The sequence below is a fragment of the Carcharhinus amblyrhynchos genome, chromosome 6, assembly GCF_965287045.1.
Source record: "Carcharhinus amblyrhynchos chromosome 6, sCarAmb.v2.hapA, whole genome shotgun sequence".
Taxonomy (NCBI): domain Eukaryota; kingdom Metazoa; phylum Chordata; class Chondrichthyes; order Carcharhiniformes; family Carcharhinidae; genus Carcharhinus; species Carcharhinus amblyrhynchos.
In genome coordinates, this window is record NC_137329.1 from 82,605,598 (window position 1) to 82,629,960 (window position 24,363).

Sequence of the window (24,363 nt, forward strand, 5' to 3'; positions counted from 1 at the left end):
TTTTTGCAGGCATGACATACCCAACTAATTTCCCACGTTGCCGGTGTTATGAGCAGCCCCAGGCAAGGTTCCTCAAAAATTGTTGATCCAAGCAGGTTCTCTGATTTCCCCAAATTGTTACAAACCCAGGTGAGGAGATATAACTGGCTCCATGTCTTTATTCAACCCAACCACTGCTAGTAGCAACACAGGGTTAATCTAACAATGTTCCCTTTCCCTTGGATATATTTTCCAGATTCAATAGTTAAGTATAAAAAGGAGCAAATTTAAGCCAGCTGTGAGTTGTAATTGGTTAAGTTTTTATTAACTGTTAAAGAGGTAAGGATAATGGTGAAACATGTATTTATATTCATACTATTGGATTCAGTTCTTCTAATCTGTAAGTAAATATAAAATGAAAAATAACAGCCCTCAAGTTGTGAGGAGTAGATGATAAGCACTATGGCTGGTACAGGTCAATTCCAGTAGTTGACTTTTGGCAGGCAAATAGTTGCTTTTTACTCTTAAACATTGTTTCAAATGTTCTGTAGTTTGGCAGAGACTTCTGTTCCTTTTCCAATAGTAATCCTTTTGACTGCTGATTGACTTTCACAGTCAGAGAGTTTGAGAGATTCCTGCAAAAGCTGACTATTTGTGCAGGGGCACTGCCTCAGTTACTGTGTCCTTTTTAATAGCAAACTTCCAGCTGCTTTTCCTCACAGTTCACACACAGGCAGATATGCAACAACCCACAGGCTGGTAGCAAGCAGGCTTTTAACCTCTTATGTATATTCCACTGGAGACCTTGGATATACATTCCCTTGCCTAGGCAAATACTTGGATCTTGGAGATCAGATAGTTGAGTTTCTTTCCCTTTACCAGAGATAGTAATCAGTCTTTGTATGTTTTCTCCAAGTACCTTGTCTAGAAGCAGGAGGGGGGATGGTTCCATTGTTACTCTGGGAAACTCCATGCAGCCATTCTTGTCAGTGGCTGGGGTCATACAACCATACAGTGCAGAAGAGGCCCTTAAGCCCATCAAGTCTGCACCAAAATGAGAAACACCTGAACTCCTACCTAATCCCATCTGCCAGCACTTAACCCATAGCCCTGATTGTTGTGTGTTCATGCAGGTACTTTTTAAGAGGATGTGAGGCAACCAGCCTCTACCACCCTCCCAGGCAGCACATTCCAGACCATCACCATCTTCTGGTGAAAAAAAGCTTTTCCCTCACATTCCCCCCTAAACCTATGTCCCGTTCAACAAAGGGGAACAGCTGCTCCTCAGTCAGTTGGCATGCATTCTAGGATCTGGTGACACAGATAGTAAAGGCATCAGTTCTAATCATCCAAAATTCCTTGCACCTTGTAAGGTCCCAATGGATTGGAGTATTGTTAAGGTAACACCTTCTTTTGTTCAAGAAAGGAGGGAGGTGGAAAGCATTAACTGATTAGCCAAACCATCACTAGTAAAGTGGAAAGTGCAAATATCAATTACTGAGGGTATAGCAGGATAATTCGAAAATCACAGCATGATCAGGCAGAGCCAATGTAGCTTTGTGAAAGGGAAATTTGGGTGACACGGTAGCAGTGGTTAGCACTGCTGCTTCACAGCTCTAGGGCCCTGGCTTTGATTCCTGGCTTGGGTCACTGTCTGTGTGGAGTTTGCACATTCTCCTCGTATCTGCTTGGATTTCCTCCGGGTGCTCTGGTTTCCTCCCATAGTCCAAAGATGTGCGGGTTAGGTTGATTGGCTATGCTAAGAAATTGCCCCTTGGTGTCTAGGGATGCTTAGGTTAGAGGGATATGGGGGTAGGGCTTGGGTGGGATTGTGGTCGGTGCAGACTCGTTGGGCTGAAGGGCCTCTTTCTGCACTGTAGGGTTCTATGATGGTGATTCTATGAAATTGTGTTTAATCTATTAGTTTTTTTTTTGACAAAGTAACATTCAAAGTAGATAAAAGGAGAACTGGTAGATGTGATGTATTTAGATTTGCAAAAAACATTTGGTCAGGTACCGCATCAAAAGCCACTACACAAGATAAAAGCAAAGGTAAAACACATTTGTATGCATAAAAAAATTAGTCAGCTGACAGGAAACACAGTGAGGATAAAGAGGTCTTTTTCAAGTTGGCAAGCATTTGGAGTGCCACAGCATCCTTAACTATTTGCAATATATAACAATGATTTAGATGAAGGAACCAAAGTGCTTCAAAAGACTAGACATGGCACAAATCAATTCCAGCCTCCTGGACCCACTACAGTTTTCCTACTGCCACAACAGATGCCATCTCCCTGGCCCTGCACTCAATCCTGGAACACCTAGATAACAAGGACACCTATGTCAGACTTCTATTTATTGATTAGAACTCAGCCTTCAACTCTATTATTCCCATGAAACTCATCTCCAAAGTCTGTGGCCTGGATCTCGGCACCTCCCTCTGTGACTGGATCCTGAATTTCCTAACTCAGACCATGATCAATAAGGATAGGCCACAACACCACCTCCACAATCATCCTCAACACCAGTGCCCCACAAGGCTGTGTCCTCATCCCCCCTACTATACTCCTTATGGCCAAATTTCCCTCCAATTCAATTTTTAAGTTTGCTGACGACACCACCTTAATGGGTCAGATCTCAAACATGATGAGAGAGAGTACAGGAGTAAGAGAATCTGGTGAACTGATGCGGCAACAGTAATCTCTCCCTCAATGTCAGCAAAATGAAGGAGATTGTCATCGACTTCAGGAAACGTAAAGGAGAACATGCCCCTGTCCACATCCATGGGAACGAAGTAGAAAAGCTCGAGAGCTTCATGTTTTTAGGTGTCCAGATCACCAACACCCTGTACTGAACCACCCCCGTGCCAACACCATAGTTAAGAAAGCCCACCAACGCCTCTACTTTCTCAGAAGGCTAAGGAAATTTGGCATATCAGCTACGATTCTCTCCAACTTTTACAGATGCACCTAGAAAGCATTCTTTCTGGTTGTATCACAGGTTGGTATGGCTCCTGCTCTGCCCAAGACTGCAAGAAACAACAGAAGATTGTTAATGTAGCCCAATCCATCACGTAAACCAGCCTGCCATCCATTGACTGTCTTCACTTCCCGCTACCTTGGTAAAGCGACCAGCATAATTAAGGACCCCACATACCCCAGACATTCTCTCTTCCACCTTCTTCTGTCATGGAAAGAGATACAAAAATGTGACGTCACGTACCAACCGACTCGAGAACAGCTTCTTCCCTGCTGCTGAGAGACTTTTGAATGAACATGCCTTGCATTAAGTTGATCTTTCACTCTACTACCTAGCTATGACGAACACTACATTCTGCAGTCATTTCTTTCTCTATGAATGGTATGTTTTGTCTGTATAGTGCACAAGAAACAATACTTTTCACTATGTTAATACATGTGACAATAATAAATCAAATCAAAAATGATTGCCAAATTTGATGGTAATGCCAAGATAGGTAGGAAAGTAAGCTCCAAAGAAGGGGTAGTGAGTTTGCAAAGGGATATAGACAGATTAAGTTATGGGCAAATGTGTAAATTTGTCAATTTTGGAAGGAAAAATAGAAATGCAGTATATTATTTAATAGGAGAGAGATGGCAGAACTTAAGGGTACAGAGGGATCTGAGTGTCCCAGTACATGAAAGATATTAAGTTAGTATGCAGAGGCAGTGAATGATTAGGGAGGCAAGTAAAATGTTGGCATTTATTGCAAGGAGAATGGAATATAAAACTGGGTAAGTTATAATGCAGCTGTTGCCTTAATGAAAACACATTTGGAATACTGTGTACAGCTTTAATGTCTTTATTTTAAAAAGGTTTGGAAAATTTCAGTAAGATTGTTAGGGCACTGCACAGGGTGGATACTGGGGTGGGGGAGTGGTAAACATGAGTTCTGTAAAATAGTTTAAGAATGAGATCATCCTTTTAAGGCCAATGGGGTTTTTTTCTTGAGTCAATAGTATGGAATTCTCTTTCCCAGGAAGCAGTGGATGCTGGGTCTTTAAATTTGTTTAAGGCTGAGTTAATACATTTTTGATGTTCAGGGGAACTGAGGGTTCTGAGGTACAGGCAGGAAGCTGAGAACACAACCAGATTCACCATAATCTTAGAGGTTTAAAAGGACTGAATGGCCACCTCCCATTCCCAGGTCCTATGTTCTTATTGTCTCGGGTTAGGTGATTTTTACAGAGGAGACAAAAACACTTATGCATTGCTGCAGCATAGTGCTACAGTGATTAGCACTGCTGTGTCACAGTAGAAAGGATCCAGGTTCAATCTTAGCCTTGGGTCACTGCCTGTGTGGAGTTTGCATGTTCTCCTTGTGTCTGCATGGGTTTCCTCCAGGTGTTCTGGTTGCTTCCCACACTTCAAAGATGTGTGGGTTAGGTTTATTGGTTGTGTTAAATTGCACCTTAGCGTCAGGGTGTTAACAGGATAAATGTGGGGTTATGGGAATAGGACAAGTGGGATTGTGGTCATTGCAGACTCAATGGGCCAAATGGCCACCTCCTGTACTCTAGGGATTCTTTAATTTAATTTTATTTTTGTCTCCGACAGACCACCTCACCACCAGTCTGTCTCAGATGGTAACAAATTGCTTCGAATGAGTCAAAACCATACCTTTGATTGAAAACAATTTGCATCCAATTTTCACCAGGCTGTGATTTTTGCAGATAAGGTCCTAAATTCTGAGCAAGTCTGTACTCCTTTCCTAACACGTCTCCAGCAAACTGTGCTTCATATCTCCACAGAGATTTTCCTATAAGAGAAATAACATTACTATCGAAGAACAAAGAAAATTACAGCACAGGAACAGGCCCTTCGGCCTCCAAGCCTGCACCAACTGTGCTGCCTGACTTAAATGACTTAAACCCCCCACCCTTCCAGGGACCATATCCCTCCATCCCAGCTTATTCATGTACTTGTCAAGACATCTGTTAAAAGCCACTACCATATCCACTTCTATTACCTCCACTGGCAGCAAGTTCCAGGCACCTGTTACCCTGTGGGGGAAAAAAAATCTGCCTTGTATATTTATTTGGACTAAGATTCATGGGGTTTGCAATAACCTCCCAGTTGTAAATCCGTGTGGCAAGAACAAACACTTTGAATTCAGAAAGTTTAGTAACCATTACAAAGATAACAAATCTGAAAGATAAATAGCAGTATTAATTAACAGGAAGAGGAGAATAAGCTTAGTGTTCAACAAATGAACAGACTTCTCACCACCCTTCTTAGACTAGCTTCATGGAAGTGAAGACTCCAAAAACATGAATAACATGTTAAAAGAACACTTCTCTCCCTCAACAGCTCTCTACTAATCGAGACCTGCTTTTATAACCTAAAGATGTTTACAGCCCACCTAAGTCAATTGTTGAAAAAAAAAGACAATTGGTCTACAACTTGTCAATGATAAGAATTGGCCCATTGGTTTCTAACTACTTATGCACGTTGTCTTATCCTTAAGACAGTGGCTTCTTTTTGACCAATAATTGGTTAACATAGCTGCCTCATTTAAAGTTGAGATGTTTTAAAGAGGAACCTATAGAGTCATTCAGTCAAAAAAGGAACTTATAAGTTCATTTTTTTATAGCCTATCCTTGTCTGGGAAGGCCACATCTTATAATTCTCAAAGCATTTTAAGAATTATTAATCACAAGTGTTATATGTGTTTATAGTATAAAAAACTTGTAAACTTTCTGTGTTCCAGATTCCATTACCAGCCTTCCTCCTTTATAAATTAGTTTATGGAATGTGGACATTGCTGGTTAGACCAGCATTTATTGCCCATCCCGAGTTGTCCTTGAGAAGTTGGTGGTCTTCTTGAACCAATGCAGTCCCTGAGGTGTAAATATATCCATAATGTTGTTTGGGAGGGAGATCCATGATTTTTGACCCAACGACAGAAGGAATGGCAATCTATTTCCAATTCAAAATGGTGAGTGGCTCAGAGGGGAACCTCCTGGTGGTGGTGTTCCCATCTAGCCACTGCTCTTCTCCTTCTAGATGGTAGTGGTTGTTGTCTTGGAAGGTGCTGCCAAAGGAACTTTAGTAAGTTCCTGCAATGCATCTTGTAGATGGTACGCATACTCTGCCAATTAGAAGGAGTGAATGTTTCTGGAAGGGGTTCCAATCTAGCAGGCTGTTTTGTCCTGGAGTCAAGCTTTTTGAGTGTTGTTTAGGCTGCACTCATCCAGGCAATTGAGAGTATTTAATTCAGTCATGCAGTCCTGAAAAACCACAATCACCTGCTTAAAAGAAGAAGATGCCACAGAAAATCCAGTGTTGCTTTTCTTAGGAATCCAATGGGTTAATTGCATAACAGCGTTTATCAATTTCTGATTTCCTTCTGTGGGTTACATCTTCTCAAAATAAAAAGAGCAGGTGAAATATACATGTTTACATTCAGAAATGTAAAAACAGTTGCTTAGTAGTGATTTAAATAGAGCTAATTCAATACCAGAAATCTTAAAATGAGCCTCCTGAAATAAAGTTGAAAATTTATTTATTAATGTCATAAGTAGGCTTACATTAACACTGCAATGAAGTTACTGTGAAAATCCCTTAGTCGTCACACTCCGGCACCTGTTCTGTACACAGAGAGAATTTAGCATGGCCAGTGCACCTAACCAGATGCAAACCAGAACACCCAGAGGAAACCCAAGTCGGTAAGGGGAGACCATGCAGATTCTGCACAGTGTGTGGCCCAAGCCGGGAATCAAACCCAGGTCCCAGGCGCTGTGAGGCAGCAGTGCTAATCACTGTGCTGCAAATAGGTTAATTTCTTGAAGTAGAATGATGAAATCAGACATCAGTCAGTGTCAGTAATAACAGCCTCTCACTGTTTGAAATAAACGGTTAAAAAAGCTTTGCCAAAGGAAAAAGAACTAATTTATATTTAATCCTTAATCCAGTCTCGGCACTGTTAAAACTGGTTTCAAACACTTGCTTTTATCCTCGCAAATTATAACTCCATTAAAACAGAAAAACTCATTAGTAACATCACTATTGACCCTCAACACTCCTGAAAACAATTCTACAATCCAACTATAAGACGTCTCTAGATTGTTGTCATGGAGATTGCTGTAAGGCCCTTTAATCATATGGTTCTCCCCCCACTTGCCCTTGGTCATTTTGTTTTGATTAGAGCCAATCACAAGATCAAAGGGTTCTGTCAAGTTGCTAAGGACTATCGCACTCCACTACAACCAGGATGATTAAACAGACTCCCCTCAAATGTCCCAATTCAATATTACTATCAAATGAATCAACCTTCATAATAATATCATCTCCAATCACTCGACAGTCTAGTTTCTCTGTAACCTCATGTCCAGAACAATATTTGATTAATAGGATGTGAGCATTGTTGGCAGGTTCAATTCTATGGGGCATTAGTGAGACCACTACCAGGAAGTCCCCCCCACTCCCAATCCACTGCGGCATGTTTCCCAGCAGCAGAGATGGTTCGCCTTTGAGCGGTGGCAGGATCTTCTGATCCGGCTAATGTCTATGGTGATTTGCATTGCTTGTCTCCCCTGTTGCCTGGAAACTTATCAGAACATGTTGCTTTTAGTGGGGATCCCATCAGTGGAAAAGGCCAGAAAATCCCATCCCATATCTCAAATACTGTGCGCAGTTTTTGTCTCCTTATTCAAGAAGGATGTAAATGCATTGATGGCCATTCAGAGGAGGTTTACTAGATTGATACTTAGAATGAACAGGTTGTCTTATGAAGAAAGGTTAGATAAATTGGGCTTGTTTCCATCAGAGTTTAGAAGACGGAGGAGGGACTTGACTGAAGTGTATGCGATTTTGAACAATATTAATAAGGTGGATGTAGAAAGGATGTTTCCTCTTGTGGTGAGTCCAGAACTAGGAGGCATGTTTAAAAATTAGGAGTCACCCTTCCAGCACTTTGAGGAAGGGTTGGAGACGGAGGAGGGACTTGACTGAAGTGTATGCGATTTTGAACAATATTAATAAGGTGGATGTAGAAAGGATGTTTCCTCTTGTGGTGAGTCCAGAACTAGGAGGCAGTGTTTAAAAATTAGGAGTCACCCTTCCAGCACTTTGAGGAAGGGTTGGAGATGGGGCCACTGAATATTCTTAAGGCAGTGATAGATTCTTGTCAGGCAAGGGAATCAAATTGGGGATTGATGTGAATGTGGAATTTGAAACTCAGTCAGATCAGCCATGATCTTACTGAGTTATGGAGCAGGTTTGAGGGGCCAAATGACCTACTTTTGACCCTATTTCATGCATTCGTACTTGTTGCCCATTCCTAATTGCCTTTGAGAAGGTAGTGGTAACAATCCACCTTCTTGAATTGTAACAATTCAAATGGTGGAGGTAACCCCTTGATGCTGTTCAAAAGGAAGTTCCAGGTTTTTGACATTGAAATACAGTTCCAAGTCAAGACGGTGTGTGACTTCAAGGGGAACATGCAGATATGGTTGCTGCCCTTGTCCCTCTCGATGTAAAGGCCATGGGTTTGGAAAGTGCTATCAAAGGAGGCTTGGTGAATTGCTGCAGTGCATCTTGCAGATAGTAAACATCATTGCCATTGCGTACCAGCGGTGGAGGGAGTGAACAGTTATTGTGGTGAATAGAATGCCAGTTAAGTGTGTTGATTTGTCCTGGGTGGTATTGAATTTCTGGAATGTTGTTGGAACTGCACTCATCCAAGCAAGTGGCGAGTATTCCGTTGCACTCCTGACTTGAGATATAAAATAGATGATAAACAGACTTTAGAGAGCCAGGAAGTGAGCCAGAATTTCAAATCTATCACTTGCTCTCGTAGGCGTATTATTTGCGTGGCTGGTCCAGTTATTTTTTTGGTCAATGATACCCCCCAGGATGGTGGGAGATTTAGTAATAATATTGTTGAGCATCAAGGGGTGATGGTTAGATTCTCTCTTGTTGGAGATGGTCATTGCCTGGCACTTGTGTGGCATAAATCTTACTTGTCATGAAACTAACCCATGTCCGAATCTTGTCCAGGTCTCGTTGACCTTGGCAGGGTTTACTCCAGTACCTGGGGAGTCATGATTGCACACTGTTCAGTACATTCATCATGAACACCCCTGGTTCTAACTTTTGTTTGAAGGGAAGACCAATAAAGAAGCAGTTAAAGATAGTTGGGCCTAGGATATTATTTGAAGAACTCCAACAATGATATCTGGGGGCTGAGATGATGCGCTTTGAACAAGCGCAACCATTTTCCATCTTTCTTTGAGTCAGGTATGACTCAAATCAGTAGTGAGTTTTCCCTTGATTCCATTGAATGTAATTTTATTAGGGCTTCTGGTGCTATAGGCAGTTCAATGCTGCCTTGATGCCAAGAGCAATCATATAACTCAGCTCATCTCTGGAACTTGATTCCTTTGTGCATATTTCAACCGAGACTGTGATGAGGCATGGATCTGAGTGACTCTGGCAGAACCCAAATTGAGCATTGACGAGCATGTTGTTTGAAAACGCTGTCAATGTTACCTTCCATCACTTTGCTGATGATTGAGAGTAGACTGATTGATCCTGCTTTGTGTGGACAGGGCATTGCTGAGTAATTTTCCACATTGTTGAATAGATGGCTGCCAGTGCTGGAGCCATACTGGAAGAGTTTGGCCAAAGGCATGACTAGTTCTAGAGCTTCTTAGTTAGTACCACAGCCTAGATATTGTCAAGACTCCTGGTCTTTGCCGAGTTCTGTGCCATCAGTCATTTCCTGATATTCTGTGAAGTGAATTGAATTGGCTGAAGATTGGCATCTGCGATACTGAGGACCTCAGGCAGAGGCTGAGATGGATCATCCACTGCCTGAAATTGGTTAAAATATTTGTTTGTCTTTTGTACTGACATGTGACTTTTTCCATAATTGAGGGTGGGATGTTTGTGAAGCACCCCCCCCGCCCCGCCCCCTCTGCTAAGTTGTTTAATTTTTCAACACTATTTGTGACAGAATGAGTTAGGACTGTAAGCTGATCCATTGGTTGTGGAATTGCTTAACTGTGTCTCTTGCATGCTGCTTCCACTGTTTAACATGCATATCATCCTATAATGTAGCTTCATTAAATTGGACCTCATTTTTAGGTTTGCCTGGTATACACTCCTACACTCTTCATTGAATCAGGGGAGATCCTATGGCTTAATAGTATTGGCAAAGTATCAGAAATGTTCTACCATGAAACAGACTGGTTGAATACAATTCTGTTACTGCTGGCCCACAAAGCTTCATGGATGCCTTTGTTGCAAGTTCTGTTCTGAGTATAGTAACCACTCCTACTTATACATCCATGGACAAATATAGCTGCAAAAAATAAACTGGTGAGGACAAGATGTAGGTTTTCCCACTTGTTGGTTCTCTCACTACTTGTCAAAGGCCTGGTTGGATGGATATGTCCTCAGGACTCAGTCAGCTTGGTCATTTGCAGTACTTCCAAGCCCGTCTTGATAATGGACATTGGAATTGCCAGCCACAGTACAATATGTGTCCTTACTACCATCAGTGCTTCTTCCAAATGGTGTTAAACATGGAGGAATAGAGCCACAGAATCCCAACAATGCAGAAAGAGGCCACTTGGTCCATTGAGTCAGGAGTGACTTTCCGAATGACCATCCCACCTAGGCCCTCCCCTCCACCCTATTTCAATAACCCACACATTTACCTTGGTTAATCCCCATAACCAAACATCTTTGCACACTAAAAGGCAATTTAGCATGACCAATCCAGTCAATTTGTGTATCTTTGGACTGTTTGAAGAAACTGGAGCATCCTGAGGAATGTGCCCACACATGGGGAGAAACTCCAATACAGTTGTTGGTGTTATGAGGCAGCAGTGCTAACCAATGTGCCACCATGCTGCTCCGGAGTCGGTTTCTTTGCTCATGTTTGATTTGCTGCCTTAAGAGTTCATGTGGCCTGAAGTCAAAGTGAACTAATTTTTCCGGAACATTATCATAGTCTGAATTTCTAGTCCAGTAGGATCACCATGGTACTGTCACAATAGCCAGAATTTCACCTTTGTCATGATAAAAGCCCGGTTACACACTTTAATCCATTAATCTTGGTAATTAATTCCACAATATCTTAAACTTAATACAGGACAGAGCATTTTGTCAAAATTTCACATGTATGTGTAAATTGTATCATTCTTTTTCTCTCAAATTTTGCACTGGGGAAAGGAAACAGGAGCCTGGATGCTCTCCTCATTGGCATGGCAGCCAATTAGGGGCGTTGGACATGATCTAGAAGCTGGAGGGCCAATCGGAGGCTTTTCTGCTTCAGAGGAGCATCCAACTGCAGAATGCAATATCTGACTGAGAGGGCACTTCAACTGGAAATCTCAGCAACTTTTACAAAATTGTAATTGAGGAAAATTGAGAAAGTAACCAGGTCACCATGTGGTGGGCTGGGGAAATAAATCCTCCTTTACCATCTGTACCATCACACAGGCCAATGAGGAGGGCCTGTAAACCAGCCAACTGCTGGGTATCTATCTCCCATGATGTGGGTATGCCGGCGTTGGACTGGCGTAAACACAGTAAAAAGTCTGACAACACCAGGTTTTAGTCCAACCGATTTATTACTCTCCATTCACCTGACGAAGAGGGAAACCTCGAAAGCTTGTGAGTATTATCAAATAAATCGGTTGGACTAAAACCTGGTGTTGTCAGACTTTTTACTGTATCTATCTCCCAGCAGCTAAATCACATTCCCCCACTCCCAATTCCATTGTGAGGTCAATGGGAAACTTCCTGTCAGTCTCCTGCATTTCTGATTAACATCAATGTTAATGAGCCTAATTACCTGTCAACCTCTTGGGTTGTATAGAATTGTCAGACTGTGGACCTGCTACAGCCAAAATAACCAATATTAGGAACATGGTCAGTGAACCAGCAGACGGGCAGGCCTTGTTTATTTTATCTGGGAAATTGCATGAGCACAAATTGGTGAATAAATAAAAGTCAAAAAAGATTGGCAACTTAATGTCAACTTTATTTAAAATGATTACAGAAGATAGTTATGGATTTAACAGATTGAGAAACAGGAGAGAAAAAAAATTATTCTATGCCTCACAAATAAATATTTCAAAACTATCTGGTATTGCAATGCCCAAATACGTATCTGACAAATTTAGTCAGGCAATTACCTGAAGTGGCCAGTTTTTATTGTTTGCATCCGTTCACCTTTTGACACGGTGGCACAATGGGGTGTGAGCACTGCTGCCTCTCAGCGCCAGGGACCAGAGTTCAATTCTGACCTTGAGTGACTGTGCAGACTCCACACAGACATTCCCCCTGTGTCTATGTGCATTTTCTCCAGATGCTCCGGTTTCCTCCCACAGTCCAAAGATGTGCAGACTAGGTGGATTGACATGCTAAATTGACCCTTAGTTTCCGTAGATGTGTAGATTAGATAATTAGTGGGGTGAATATCTGGAGTTATGGGAAAGGGCATGGGTGGGGTGCACTGTCAGAGTCGATGCAGACTCGATGGGCTGAGTGGCCTCTTTCTGCACTGTAGGGATTCTATGTTCTATGACACTTGATCAGGTTTGTCCCCACGATTGCAATGGCCGTCTCTCACCAGTTGCCACAGCAATTTGCAGGGATGGGTTTGGGCTTCTATATTGACGGGTTGTACAATTGTTCTGAAGTTTCTTTGAAAATCACAATACCCAGCCATCACTTTCTTCTTTAATTTTCCATCTCATGAAGGCTCTTCCAGATCAAGAATTGTAGCCAAATGTTGTGGGGTGTCATCTCACCTAGTTTGGACAGTCGGTTGTCTGTGCTATCTCTGTTCTATCTGATAGCAGGTTTAGTTTCAAATTTCCACAAGTTTATTTTAGAAAGGCTGTCCATTCCCAATCAAGTTCAGTTCTTTGCAGGGCTTAATACATTCAAAGTGATCCTGTTTAGAGGGTTTTTTAAAAAACTTTCCCTACAGTTTGTACCGTTTGAGATGTCGAGGTTGTGTTTGGGTGGTCCAGCATTGCCACTGGGATGAAAGTTGGAGCACCGCTGTGGGTAATCACCATCTGCGATATGATAAAAATCACAATTAGGTGAACATTCTTAAGATGTCATTTATTTACAAAGTGCTTTGATTTCTTCTTCTCTGAAATAAATTCTCAAGACTGAATGTTATTAACACAAAAAAACTTATTTTTTAAAAAATGGGTTTAATTACCAGACAATCTAAAAGATGAGAAAATGAGGAGATTTGGAGCTAATGATGGATTCTGTAGCACTAAAGTATGATTGCAGCTTCACAAAATAACTGGCCCTGCTGATTCTCATAGTTTAATTCTCTTTTGTAGTTTTAATTGAAGCTTGATTTTAATCATGACTGAATGTCAGTCATTTAATTGAATTTAGCACCTAATATTCTTGCTGTTGATGCATTCAACTGTTCTTAAAATGAACTCTAATGTGATAAAGTTTGCAAAGGAGAACAAATTTAAATTCAAATTTTCCTCATACTTCATGGCTTCTTAGAAGCATGAGCAAGTCCACCACACAAATGCAAAGATTAACACAGAAACATAGATGAAAGGAGTAGGAGGAGACCATTTGGCCCTTTGAGCCTGTTCTGCCATTTATTACATTCATGGCTAATCATCCAACTCAATAGCCTAATCTTGCTTTTTCCTCATGATCTTTTGGTCCCATTTGTTACATCCAACCACTGCTTGAATACATTCAATGTTTTGGCATCAACTACTTCCTATCATAATGAATTCACAGGCTCACCACTCTCCTTACCTCCGTCCTAAATGGTCTACTCTGAATCCTCAAACTGTGACCCCTGGTTCTGGACTCCCCCACCATTGGGAATATCCTCCCTGCATCTACCCTGTCTAGTCCTGTTAGAATTTTATAAATCTCTGAGATTTCCCCCTCATTCGTCTGAACTCCAGCAGAAACAATCCTAACCTAGTCAATCTCCTCATACATCAGTCCCGCCATTCTCTGGAAACAGCCTAGTAAACCTTACTTTATTTGCAAGATGTTTTCCAAGTTTCAGGAGTATGATTTTGAGCAAATATTTGCCGTGAAATCTAGGACAGAATTTTAAATGTCCCAGGTAGGCATATGCTTGACCCAGAAATGCATAAAATAATGCATGATGACATTGGGTGTGGTGATGAGTGCATCATCCCGCACTTGGGCAGTATTTTGATCAGTAGCATGTTTGCCAACAGTTAATAAGGCAATTGAAGGGATTATCTCCCTCGCAAATCACATTGCCCATTCAATGCTTTGGTAATCACAAGGACAAAACGGACTAGTGGGCAATCCAGTTCCCAACTCTTCACCACTTTGAATAGGAAGGGATGGGCATCTCAATCAAAAGCCCAAAAGGATTTAGGGCACCCTTCAGGACCTGGGAACTCTTGCGCTTTCAACCTTCTTGGCACATCCCATCATGCTGTGATCTCCATCTCCCGCCTTCTGACTCCCGAGGGCATCGCCAATATTCCCACCCCAGGACTTACCAAGGGAACGGTCCCGGGATTTAGCTTCAAATAGTGCTGCAGTACCTGTACTAGCCACTGCAATGCTGTGCCTGGAAGAGTTGGAGAGCTGCTGGCCAATTTGACTGCTCGACAGCTCTAGGGTGACGCTTGCTTCCAAGGGCGGACAGATTTTCTGCCCACTGCCAATCGGGTTTCAATTGTGTGTGAAATGATGATGGGTTTTTGAATTGGTGGGAGTGCGTTATGCACTGACTCTCAGGATGAGGGTTTGCCCTCCTAAATATTCTACCCATAAACTTTGCAGAATCTGTCCTCAAATGTGAAGGGTAACTTCTGTTTTAGTGGATTGGCAAAACTATATCGGTCAGATATAAAGCTAGGTTTCTTGGCTAGTGAAATGTGACATTGTTCATCCTCGCCTTAATCCACTGGGCAATTACTAAGAATAAAAGGACTTTAAACTCACTGCTGTTATTACCTATAGTCATCACATGTGAACAGCATGGCTTTTGACAATTGTTTACTGTTTTTGCCAACTCACCAAGCAAAATTACCTAGTTCAGTGTATGACAACACTGTGCCTTTAAGAAATGTATTTTAGTTTTGTTTCTGTGCTAGATGTTTCTAGCAGTCCCTTCCATTTTATCGGTGTCGTTCTGTCTGCAAGTGGTATCTTGTATTGTTACTGCAGTAGCATCGTTGTTTCTAATTGCTAGAATGTTGGTTTTAATCTCGAATAATGCTGTTCTGCTATTCTTGGTGTTCCCCGGGAATTTTGTAAAGTAGGACTTGATTTGGATCGTTGACAGATATGGTCATATGACTGGGTGAAGCTAGATGTAAACAGGGAATTCAAGCGTAGCTTTTTTTTTAGATGATGCTTTTGAATGGAGAGAGAGGACTGTCTCTCTTTTCACCTCTCCAAAATTAGAGACTGGATTTGCCAGGAGATGAGTTTCTTTCTCGGAGATTCAATTGTATGTTAGAGGTCTTTCTCTGAGAGTTGCTAATGTTGGAAGCTGCAGAGAGGGAGGTATCCCTTTCTGTCTCTGAGGTCTGGTGGCTGGAGCTGCCATAAACTAAGCTTACTTCCTGGAATGAGGAGCTTGTTGTATGAAGAATTATTGAGGACTCTGGGTCTGTACTCTTTGGAGTTTAGAAGGATAGGGGGGATCTTATTGAAACTTACAGGATACTGCGAGGCCTGGATAGAATTGGAGAGGATGTTTCCACTAGTGGGAAAATCTAGAACCAGAAGGCACAATTTCAGGCTAAAGGAACGAACCTTTAAAACACAGATGAGGAGGAATCTCTTCAGCCAGAGAGTGGTGAATCTGTGGAACTCTTTGCCGCAGAAGGCTGTAGAGTGTCTTTAAGACAGTGAGTGTCTTTAAGACAGAGAGAGATAGGTTCTTGATTAATAAAGGGGTCGGGGTTATGAGGAAAAGGCAGGAGAATGGGGATGAGGAAAATATCAGCCATGATTGAATGGCAGAGCAGACTCGATGGGCTGAGTGGCCTAATTCTGCTCCTATGTCTTATGGTCTACTTCTCTGAAGTTTTGCTGTTCTGAGGATATTTCTCTGAAAACTGTTGTCTGAATCTCTGTCCAGAAGTGTTAAAGGCTGAAAATCTATTACCACGTGAGTATTCTTGTTTTTGTGCTAATCCTGAAGGAGGGTGTATGTCTATGGGGTAGTGCTTTAAGTTGGAACAATAGAGATAGCTAGATGTTAAGAATTATACTTTGTCATGTTTAAGTATTTTTGTTATATTCTAACTGTGTTCTCAAATAAAGTTTTGATAAAAGCTTCCTAATAGTCACTTGAATCATACATGGAATGAAACACCTTATGCTCACCAATGCCAAAATTAAATGTAAAAGTTGGGGTCTAGGCTCACTGCATAATGTATCTTGGAGTTTCTGGTCTGGTTGTTAACAAGCCACTGGCTTACTATGGATACATTGAATAAAAAATCCTTTTAGCAGCATCTGCCAGGAATATTCCTCTTCCGAATGTGACTAAATATCAGTATTCTCCAATCCAGTGCTGTACATATCTATATATTTCACACAAACTCCCACAGTTTTACTGCTATCGGAATGTTGTGGTCAGGTTGGCCTCAATGCTGGTTTATTAATTATTGAAGCACATTCTACTTAAAAGTTTTCTACCTTTTTGTTTAAGCATACTTTTAAAAACTTCTTTTGATGGATCACTTCTGTTTTTAAAGAGTCATATTCAGATCAACTAATTCAGTCTACATCTCCTGAATTATAGCTTTAGAACCATTGAATCCCTGCAGTGCAGAAAGACACCATTCAGCCCATCAGGACTGCTCTTAAATTGAGCAACTAAATTACATACAAGGAAGAACAAAGTGGATGAACTTATTTCTGCACTCCTTCCAATTTCTACTCCACCCCACCCCTAAAAAGAATTTTTGTTCTCAGTTTCCTTTTTCATTGAGAAAGAAGAGGAAACCAAGTAGCCGTGGAATGGAAGGGAAATGGGAGTCAGAAAAGATAGTGGAGAGAGTCAGGGCCAGAAGGAGGTGTTTTCTTGGGCGGTTTGAAAGCAGAGAATTGGGGCTGTGGAAAATCAGAGGGCTACAGAGAGGGAGCTTCCATAGCATAGGGCTTAGAGGCTGATCGAATAGATCTGTGATGGTAGTCTGGACAAGAATAGTGAATTTGCAGTAACCAAGGATACGTGTGTGTAAACAATTGGCCACTTGGGTGGGGTGCCAGGAGGCGACTAACAGCAGTGGTACCACATGCTAGCAATAGTGAGTGTCTTCAGAAAAGAGAAATGTGAATGGAAATTAAAATAGAATATTCCATGGCATCAGAATTTTACATCAGCAATTTGTACCCCAAAAGATTGATTTAGAAGTAAATCCTTATTAGCTGGATTTTTTTTTAAAAAATTGGCATCTTTGAAAATTTTTTTGGCAAAAGTTGACAAGCAAACTAATAAATTTTCTCTTTCTTTTTTCACAGCTGAACAAACAACAGCTCCAGATGGTTAAAGAACGGTTTCAGGCATTTTTGAATGGTGAAACACAGATTGTAGCAGATGAAGCATTTTGGAATGCAATTCAGAATTACTTTGAGGTATGTGGGAATGTTGTTAATCTGGTTGTTCAGTAGTTGGGCTTTTGGCCATCTCTCAAGCCTCCTTGCTGCTCAGCTGGGAGTGTTGATCCTTTGCTGGGTGTGGTTTACCACTGTGGCCAACACCGTGACCATCATTCATCTGTGGACCTTGACCCTTGAGTGTCAGTATTACTGATGCGGAGATGCCAGCGTTGGACTGGGGTGGACATGGTAAGAAGTCTCACAACACCAGGTTAAAGTCCAACAGGTTTATTTGGAATCACGAGCTTTCAGACCAAAGTCTTACCTGATGAAGGAGCAGTGCTCTGAAAGCTCGTGATTCCAAACAAACCCCCTGTTGGACTTTAAACTGTGAGACTTCTTTCTTACTGTGCCAGCATTAAGGTATTGAACCTGACTCCCTTCTTAAAATATTTGAATGCTCAAACTTTCTGTGGTGGTTCCTGGATCGTTCAGTTCTGCTGAAATCAATGGCCATTCGTGTGACTCACTGGCCCTGATGCCAGGAAACCCACCACGGGGGGTTGACTCAGAGGGCCTGATTGATCCCATTGGCAGGATGGGCAGAAAATTCCACCCTATATGTGTTAGAGATGTATCAAGAAAATTATCCCCTTTCAAAAAGGGGATTCTTCAAAGAATTACTGTCCAGCCTTATTTTACAGGGGTTCGAGGAAAGTTGACATATCTAGATTGGGACACAAGATCTGTTAGAAGCATCTGTCGAATTTGCGGCAGACATTGGGATTAATTTTACCAGTCCTTTGAGGCTTCAAGGCTAAAGTTTTAAAGTTTATTTATTAGTGTCACAAGTGGGCTTACATTATCACTGCAATGAGATTCCCCAGTTGCCAGACGCCGGCACCTATTCGGGTAAAGTGAGGGAGAATTTAGCATGGCCAATGCATCCAACCAGCACACCTTTCGGACTGTGGGAGGAAACAGCCCAAAAATGTTTGGGCTAGGTTGATTGGCCAGGATAAATTGCCCGTTAATGTCAAGGGGATTAGTAGGGTAAATGTGTAGGGTTATGGGGATAGGACAGGACCTAGGTTGGATTGTTGTCGGTGGAGACTTGATGGCCAAATGGCCTCCTCCTGCACTGTAGATTCTATGAAACCGGAACATCCGGAGGAAACCAATGCAGATACAGGGGGAATGTGCAATCTTGCATTGACACCGATCCAAGCCGGGATTCGAACCTGGGTCCCTAGCGCTGTGAGGCAGCAGTGCTAAACACTGTACTGGCATAAAGCTGGCAAGGTGGACCGGCACTGGATGGCTGCCAGGCAACTTCCCACCTCCATGCCGTCTTGCCAGCAGTGGAAAAGATGGCTGACAGCTTGGTCACCAGAAGCCCAAACAAGCCACTGAAGTAGCCAAATAATGGCCTCTTCTCATATCCATTGGCAATTCATCAGCATTGCAAGGGCCCTCCACTGCATGTGGAGACCCCAGGGAAACCCTGGCATCCTCCCAGTGGGCTCTGGTGGAGGACCCTCCTGTTTATGCACTCCTTGGCCAACAGAGTGGAACCCTGGACTGCAATGGCTGACCTAACAGTGATGAGCAATGTACCTTCCGCAATGCTACCCCATCCTTGTCAGCACCAGCCTGACTAGCTCCCACTTACTGACTTGAGGGCATAGTTCTGTTGATGTGTACTTGTCCTGCAGTTGCCACCTCAGCAGTGGCTGCTACTGGTGAATTTATTAAGCAGACAATCCTCTGATTGGGCCAGCAACTCTGAGGGGTTTGCTGGCTTCCTTAAAGAGAATGAAGGCAGCCATGAAACTAATCTGGTCAATGAAATTCAGTCCCAGGCCCCACTGACTGCCGACACAAGTTCATCCTCTGCTTATCAACCCGGTGAGGGGACCTCTGCCACCACTAAAAAATCCAACTCAACTCAGCAGGTTTTTGCCTTCATGAAATTTTGGGAGGTCTCATGAATGTAGAGAAGTAGACTTAATTTCTGTGAACAGAATGGAGGCTCATTATAATTCACAAGCATAAATACTGAAAACCCTTATTTTCTTCAAAGTCTGCCTATTGGATTCCTCTTCGCAGCACCTGAAGTCTGTTGTATATTTGCTTATTCAAAGCAATGTTTTTCTTGTGCGTAAGTTTCTAAGGTCCAATATCAGGAAGCCAGACAGGGAATTACAAAATAAATCATCACGAGATATAAAAGAGGGTAATTAAGTGTTATAAAAACACAAGCAACGAAAGGAAAATTGTAGTAGGGATAGGGCCTAGAGGACAAGTAAGATATACTGCTAGATAATGGAGAAGTTCTAAAGAACCATATTGCCTCAATTTTTACTGAACAAGATTTCAAACAACAATATTTCTCTCAAGGATGAACTTAAAATTAATATTAATACAGTTGAGATAGAAAGAAAAAAATAATTGACAAACCGAAAAAGGATAAAACCCTAGGTAGTATGCAGTCAATTAGTCTGTTTATTTGTAGGATATGCCATATAAACTTATTATTACATCCATGTAGTTGGTTTTATTAAGCTTGGTCTAATAATCTTTGGGGAATTGAGGATTCTTAGGAAGCCAAAAGCCATGGAAATTCTACATTTATCTGTCCCTTGCCACATTAACTAAAGCACAGAACTAGGTTACAGCTGTCAGCATTAATTACGTTTTCTAATCACAGCGTTAGGCATTAATCTTTTACTGTGTGAGAAAAATTGGCCAATGCTCCTGTCCAGTCTCTGAAGATTCTTGGTTGATGAATATCCACGATGCATGAATATTAATTAGGTAAGCATAGCATCAGGCTCTACTGTGATGTCTCTTATAGTTAAATGGCTTTCGAAATCCATGCTTATGTATGGAGAGTGGCTGCAATGAGGAGAAGTAGAGAGTGCGAGTTAGCTTTGAGGTTGGATCTCCTAGATGGAAGTCCAGTGTTGCAGCATTGTTGTCTATTGTGCTTAGAAAAGTAGTTAAGCTAATTTCATTTTTCCCATGTTTGAAATATATTTTACAGTTGATCTAAATAGCTGGCATTTGCTTACATTCTGTCAAAACTTGCCTTCTAACTGATGAACTGTTCTGCAAGTTGTTACCTGCAGTGAGCCACGTGATAGAGAGTTGTTAAGAAATATGCAAAGCGTCTCATCCAAGATTTCAAAATCATTGTTTCACAAAGTCGTGTGCAAAAGGAACAGCCAAAATGATAGTACAAATCATTTATAACATGCTTGGTCACCAGCCAGATTGCTGTAAAACTTAATTACTCACTTTAACTTTGTCCATATCATTTGCAGCTCTGATATGACCAAATGCTTTCTGAACATTTTAATATTCTGTGGATGAGCTCCAGCCAAAATTAGAAAAATGCTGGAAAATGTCAACAGGTCTGACAGCATCTGTGGAGACAGAATAGAGCCAACGTTTCAAATCTAGATGACCCTTTGTCAGATTCAGCATCCGAAGTATTTTGCATTCATCCAGCCAAAATTAATTGCCTCAAGTTGGAATGCAAGGTCTGTGCAGATGCCTACTAGAGTAAGAGGATACCAGAATCTCTTGGTGAATATTACCAACTCCCTGCTGCATAGAAAGAAGGTTTAGTAATCTGGTTGGGTTTAGTCTGCACAGTGACAATTATGTGCACTATGGGAACTGCTTCACTTCACATCCCAATGTATCTTAGGGACTAAAATGACTGTCATTGTCATTGCCAAGAGCATTAATTGACCATGGTTCAACTTATCTTCCTCATTTGGAATGATTAAATGCCAGAAACCTGGGATGAGTAATTGTGTTAATCCCAATTGTAAAACCAATCCCTGCATATGTTCATCGAATTATCATAGAGTTGCAGGATAGCTTCCCCCGATAACCTGATGTGTCAAAGTATTCTGATAAAACATCGAAGCCAAACTGAAGTCAAAGCCTAAGTTATGAAGGTAAGTTGGCAACAATCCAGGTATAACTAATGAGAAGTGGGATACAAAGAGAAAGCATTGCCTCTTCCTTTATTCCTGTGTTGTGGAACTGAAATTGCTCTCATTCTTAATTGGTTACGTATAAAGTAGTTGCTAAGCAAAGTGTGGATATCCTTTGGTCAATGTCAAGGCTCATCAGAGGTACATTGGTGTTCTGGCCCTTCATTGAATTCGGTGCAACTCAATTGATATCTTTCCCCCTTTGACCTGCGCGGGAATGCACTTTTAATTTTAAATAAATGTGACTTGAATAAGTATGATCCACCTGCCATTGGCCTCAGTGTCATGGTGCAGTTGAATAACAGCTTGTAATTTATGGTAACTATCACCTGTTAATGAACCTACATGCTTAATCATGAAGTGGCTAGTCCTGAATTGACCATGTGTTGACCTTACCGAGCATGTCAGCCTTCTTTGTGTGCTATCAGGATTGATGTCTGCAGATGGCCCAGACATATGGTGTGGGAGACCGTTAATGCATGTTGCCATGGAGACCAAGGCTCTACTGGCTTACTGGTGTTAGCCATGCAACTGTCGGGGAATGTGGAGTTGAGGCTGGCTATTTCCTGGGGAAAGTGATTGGAGTCCTTTTAAAAGCTAAAGCTGCTACTTACAGAGCTGCTTGATTATTTCCTGGGCAGAAATTGGCGATTGGCTGGTGTACAATGTGGGAAACATCCAACTGAAGGTAGAATATTGGAGAGGTTACTGTGGGAGGCGAGAAAGGTGAATTGGCCTGTTTGGGAACCCCTTTTCATGGCATGTGGTGGTGCAAGCAGTAAATGCAAAGCCACACAACCAAAAACAGCTCAGTGGTTATCATAGCTGCCTCACAGCACCAGGGGCCAGATTGAATTCCAGCCTCAGATGACTGTGTCTGTGTGGAGTTTGCATGCTTTCCTAGTCTGGATTAAGGGGATTAGCAGGGTAAATACGTGGAGTTATGGGGATAGGGCCTGGGTGGACAGGTCTGTTGGCGAGTCATGTGTGGACTTGATGGACCAAATGGCCTCCTCCTTCACTGTAGGGAGTCTGATTTTCTGATTCTAAAAATTGCAAAAACCAAAGAAGGTCAATGATGCCAGATCTGGATTATATATTGTAGACTGGAGAATATTTCACAGGGTGTGTAGATTATATCTGTCAGGAGATTCCTTTAAATATGTTAAAACATAACTGAGATTACAGTGAATCTTACCAAGCTTCACATACTATAACTCATGCAACAACAAACCACAATTTAGTGTTACCACACAAATGCTTGTCACATTATCATTTAGAGAGATGAGTCCAAAATTAACTTAAAATGCTCTCAAATGCATGGTGCATGTTCATTTATTCATGCATGAAGTGATATGGAATGGATCTCACCACACCTGCATTCAAACTTCCCAACACCAAGTGTTATTGTGATAATTCTAACTATTCCACTGAATGAAAAACTGACTTGATTGGGCAAGTCAACTCTTTGACCCCTGACATAATATTCTCTCACTGACGTCGATGGAATGTAAACTTGTGCAGTGTGTAAGACTGCTGTCTGGCTTACACTTGTCCCTTTCCTGCCTGACCGGCTACATGTAAGTTAGCTGCTGTCTCTCTCCCTGAAAGACAAGGGAACATAAACAGGATGAAGTAACTCCAATAGAGGAGTTTCAATGGCCCATTCTTGACAGTTTAGTGGATAGCAAGGACCTCTTTTTCTTGAGATCGATAACCAGGTGATATAAGTGTAAAGTTAATTCAGAGAAGAATTAGAGGAAAATTGAGGGAGAATTTCTTTCCAGCCTGGAACGTATCATTTGAATGGGTCGCAGACTTAGGTCATCACAGTTAAAAATTACTTGGCTATGCACTTCAAGAACTGTAACTTACAGGGCCACACAGTCCAAGGGCTGGGAAGTGGGATTAGGCTAGATCAGTCCCTTTCATAATGGCACAGGCATGATGAGGCTAAATGACTTCCTTCTGCATAATAATTTTCCTGCATTTCTATCTTGAGGCCTGAGAACATGGTGGGAGTGAGCAAGGCTGATGCCTTCTCGGAACCAGTGCCATCCCATACTTGTTTCTTCACTCAGTGATACGTACATCAGAACGTGAGCACTGCAGCCATGTAAGCTCTATACGAAAAGCATTGTACACAAAATGAGACCATTGAACTCATCATGCCAATGCCAGCTCTCCGGTAGAGTTATCCAGTTAATCCCACTTCCCCGCCTTTTCCCAATATGCTTGTAATTTAGTCCTCTTTATGCCCTAGCATTGCAACATATGTTATTTTTCTAGATGTAACTCCCAAGAACCAGCTGTCGATTCCAGTAGCACACCCAAATCCCGCATTTAATAGAACTTGTGTCACTCATTCTTCCATAGCAAGCACAAACACTCATCTCTGCAAGCTGCAGGATATAGTGATACACTGATTGTAATTGAGTGGGTACGGGTGCCAAAAGTGGAACTGGAGCCTGCTTGCAAACTAGCCTTCCGGCATTCTTCCTCAGCTTTTGATAAACTGCAATTTTAAAAGTAGGATGCTGTCCAAGACCAGTGTTTATTTGTTGTGACTGGTCAGTGTGCCCAGTTAGGGTTACTCATGATTGTGGAGCAAATCACTGGTTCGGAAGATCAGAGATTGATTCTCACACTAATCATTAGATGCCCCAAGGGAGTGTTACAGTTGCAGATCTATGGGTGACGCAAAATCCATTCCAGTCAGCCCTTTCTTTTGATAGATTATGTGCCAGAAAGCAACTAGTAGTCTGGCCACTTCAATATGGATGTAACAATG

At 41.8% G+C, this 24,363-nt stretch overlaps 1 protein-coding gene across 3 annotated transcripts in view; it reads left to right on the forward strand.

Annotated features, from left to right (window-relative positions):
• The window catches only part of cadps2 (Ca++-dependent secretion activator 2), a 660,232-nt gene that overhangs the window by 165,211 nt on the left and 470,658 nt on the right, over nt 1-24,363 (forward strand). For all 3 annotated transcript variants that reach the window (XM_080190802.1, XM_080190798.1, XM_080190799.1), the window contains exon 2: nt 17,485-17,598. In XM_080190802.1, the coding sequence (XP_080046928.1) occupies nt 17,485-17,598 (114 nt within the window). The remainder of the gene's footprint in view (nt 1-17,484; nt 17,599-24,363) is intronic.